At 38.1% G+C, this 3,008-nt stretch overlaps 1 protein-coding gene across 6 annotated transcripts in view; it reads left to right on the forward strand.

The window, feature by feature from the left end:
- The window catches only part of LOC106952180 (protein sidekick-2-like), a 142,552-nt gene that overhangs the window by 46,940 nt on the left and 92,604 nt on the right, over positions 1 to 3,008 (forward strand). For all 6 annotated transcript variants that reach the window (XM_015040143.1, XM_015040147.1, XM_015040144.1 and 3 more), the window contains exon 4: positions 2,413 to 2,546. In XM_015040143.1, coding sequence (XP_014895629.1) covers positions 2,413 to 2,546 — 134 coding nt within the window. The remainder of the gene's footprint in view (positions 1 to 2,412; positions 2,547 to 3,008) is intronic.

The raw sequence follows: 3,008 nt of genomic DNA on the forward strand, positions 1-3,008 counted from the left end.
TGTGTGTGTGTGTGTGTGTGTGTTTGTTTTGTTTATTTTTTAGGGTGCAGCATAAGGAGTTAGGCCTGGACTGCATAGCTATTTTAGAACATCCCTGAGATGTCACCCGGAATTCAGTCACTGCTTTGGAGACTTTCTGTGTTTCCTTCATCCCTGAAGGGATCCATAATTCATACACGTGTGTCCAGGATGTCACCGCTCCAGCGAACTGGCATGAAATATTTACCGCATATCATGAGCTGCAGCCATTGAAGTTTGCTTGCCCCTTTAGAAAGAGTATTTAGAGTCTCGGCATGTGAAGCGGATCCCAAATGAGCTCAGTCGCCGGGGTCCCTTCTGACATATTTGGGAATCGGTCGGTCTGAAGATGGATCTCAGACTGTAAACGCTGACAGCTCAGGTAGTCTGTGGTGTTAAAGGGTGCAGTGTTTCTGCGCATGATTCATTGATCATACATGTTCTGCTGTGTTTGCTCCATAAGACAGCCTTGATATTTAACTGCACACATGTTGAAGGGTAAACTGTACCTCATCAGTCAGTTACTTTTGACTTTACTTTTTAAATAAATTCTTATAATGAGCTAGAAAACCACTAAAAGCATTGCACCTAGTATTTTGTTGTTGTTCTTGATTATAGTTATCACTGTTTTTTTTTAGGTGTAGTACTGATGGCAGCTCCAGGAACTGTACAGACTACATATGCGCAAGAGAACATATCAAGTTTTTTTTTTTTTTTTTTTTTTTTTTCCAATAAATTCATCTCCCTCTACTTTAAGCTTAAATTAACTAAAGGTCAAAGCCATGTTTGAGGAAATACACTTTTAGAAAACTTGAAAAACTACACCCCTGATCAAACAAATGTAACCTTTTCTCAGTATTATATTGTTTATTGGAGACACATAAATAAGTCGTCTTTCTTTAGACTATAAATATTTTGTTGAAAATAAGTTCAAGTTTTAACTTAAATTACATTGCATTATCATCAGTGGTTAAGCCCAGAACAAAATATGAAACAGAGTGGAAAGGTTAAGTTCATCCAGCACTCGCTCACCAGGGAACAGGAGAGGGAAACGGGGATCCTTTTTTTCACATTCTGTTATTTTTAAAGTAGTTTGAGGTCTTTAAGCTCCAGAAGACCATTATCATCAGCCTTTTCTTCATTGCTCTAGTGCAGGGGTCACAAACTCCAGTCCTCAAGGGCTACCATCCTGCAACGTTTAGATTCACCTCTGCTCCAAAATGTCTGAATTCCCTCACCAGCATTCATTCCTCTTTGCAACAGGCTGGAAACAAGCAGCTTATTTGATCCAGGTATGTTTGAGCAGAGACGCATCTAAAAGTTACAGGATGGTAGCCCTCAAGGACTGGAGCTGGTTACCCCTGCTGTAGTGTGTAGAGCTTCACATTGTACTTTCAGTGATTAATTTACCTTGGTAGCAGTTTTAAAACAGCTATGAAAAGACTTGCATCCTCTTTTTGATCATACGTGGCATATTCTTTTTTTCAACAAAATATAAAGGACTAAATGCCACTGCCTTTCACTGCATTTGGACCCCCTAATTATCATATTCATGCCTCCTTATTCTCAAAGTCTTTGGGTTTCAGAATTTTGTAATTATTTGGTATGTGTTAAGTCAGTGATTAGTAAAAATATAAGCAGAAGCAAAGAGAAATGCAAAAATGAACAGTAGATAAGAGAGGAGAGGAAGAGAAGAAGTAAGGAGACGAGCTGATACTGTGCAAAACAAGTCCAGAAGAAAGGAGTGTTGACTGCAAACTTTGCGTGACTGTAGAACATCACGAAACAGGAAGAAGGATCTCATTGTTACTGGATGGTACAGTCACAGAGTCAAAGCCAGCGCATGAAAAAGTCAAACAAACTAGTTGTTAGGATCCATAAGACACGCTGGTTAAAAATGAATCTGTGTTTATTTATTTAGACTCTCAGCACCCGGTACAGGAAGATGTTAATGTCTCCAAAAGAGGCTAGCTGCCAGGGTTCAGGTCGCAGAAAGCGGCGAGGTACAAACATCCAATTAATTGCTTGCAGCTTATTATGCAAGGACATCATATTTGAGTCAGGAGAGGATGTCGATATTTCTCCTATGCTCGTTCAGCACTTACACATTGTTTACACATTGCAAATCAATCGACTTAACACTGCTTGAACAGTGTAATTAAATGGTAAAATGTTTGATGTTCCTTTCAGCAGCGGGATCAACTGTGGACCCAATAAACTTCAAACATATTTAGCCTTAATTGGACAATGCAGCCTCTGATGATGCCAGCTGCATATTCTTTTGAAACAACTTTTGTTGGAACTCAGATCTTGGCTGAGCTTTAACTTTAACAATGTGTGTCTTAGATTTGACTTTGTTTGTACTGAATCCACATTGTTTTGTCCCCGTTTCAGCGCAATTACTTTGGACAACACACTGGTTATCCTGTCTTCGGTGGCACCAGATGCTGGGCGCTACTATGTGCAAGCGGTTAACGACATAAACGGAGAAAACAAGACCAGCCAACCTATCACTTTAACAGTTGAGAGTAAGTAACATTTATATACATACTTTAATTTCATCATACTGTGCTCCAAGTAGGAATGATTTAGACGAAGTGAAGTAGTTTGGAGTATTTAAAGCAGTCTCTATATTTGCAATAGTGGAATACTTGGAGAGGAGCTCACCAAGGCTCTCAGTTAATAAGAGTCATTTTGCCCCTTGAGAAATATATCAAATATAGTCAAATTGAAATCTTTTGTATACACACTTTTACATAAAACTTATGTTTACTTTGTTGCTATTTTCTCTAAAACATGACAAGTCCAATTAGAACAAATTCAGGTCAGGATTTGAACCCAGGACCTTCTTGATGCAAGCCAACAGTTTTTACCACTGTTTTCACCATGCAGCCCAGTTAGAAATGGTTTAATTACTCAAAAGTCAGACCTTACTAAAAAAAAAAAAAAAAAAAAAAAAAATAAAAATAAAAAAATATAATATTAATTTA

This window comes from Poecilia latipinna, unplaced genomic scaffold, assembly GCF_001443285.1.
Source record: "Poecilia latipinna isolate Pla-1442-1.1 unplaced genomic scaffold, P_latipinna-1.0 Scaffold497, whole genome shotgun sequence".
NCBI lineage: Eukaryota > Metazoa > Chordata > Actinopteri > Cyprinodontiformes > Poeciliidae > Poecilia > Poecilia latipinna.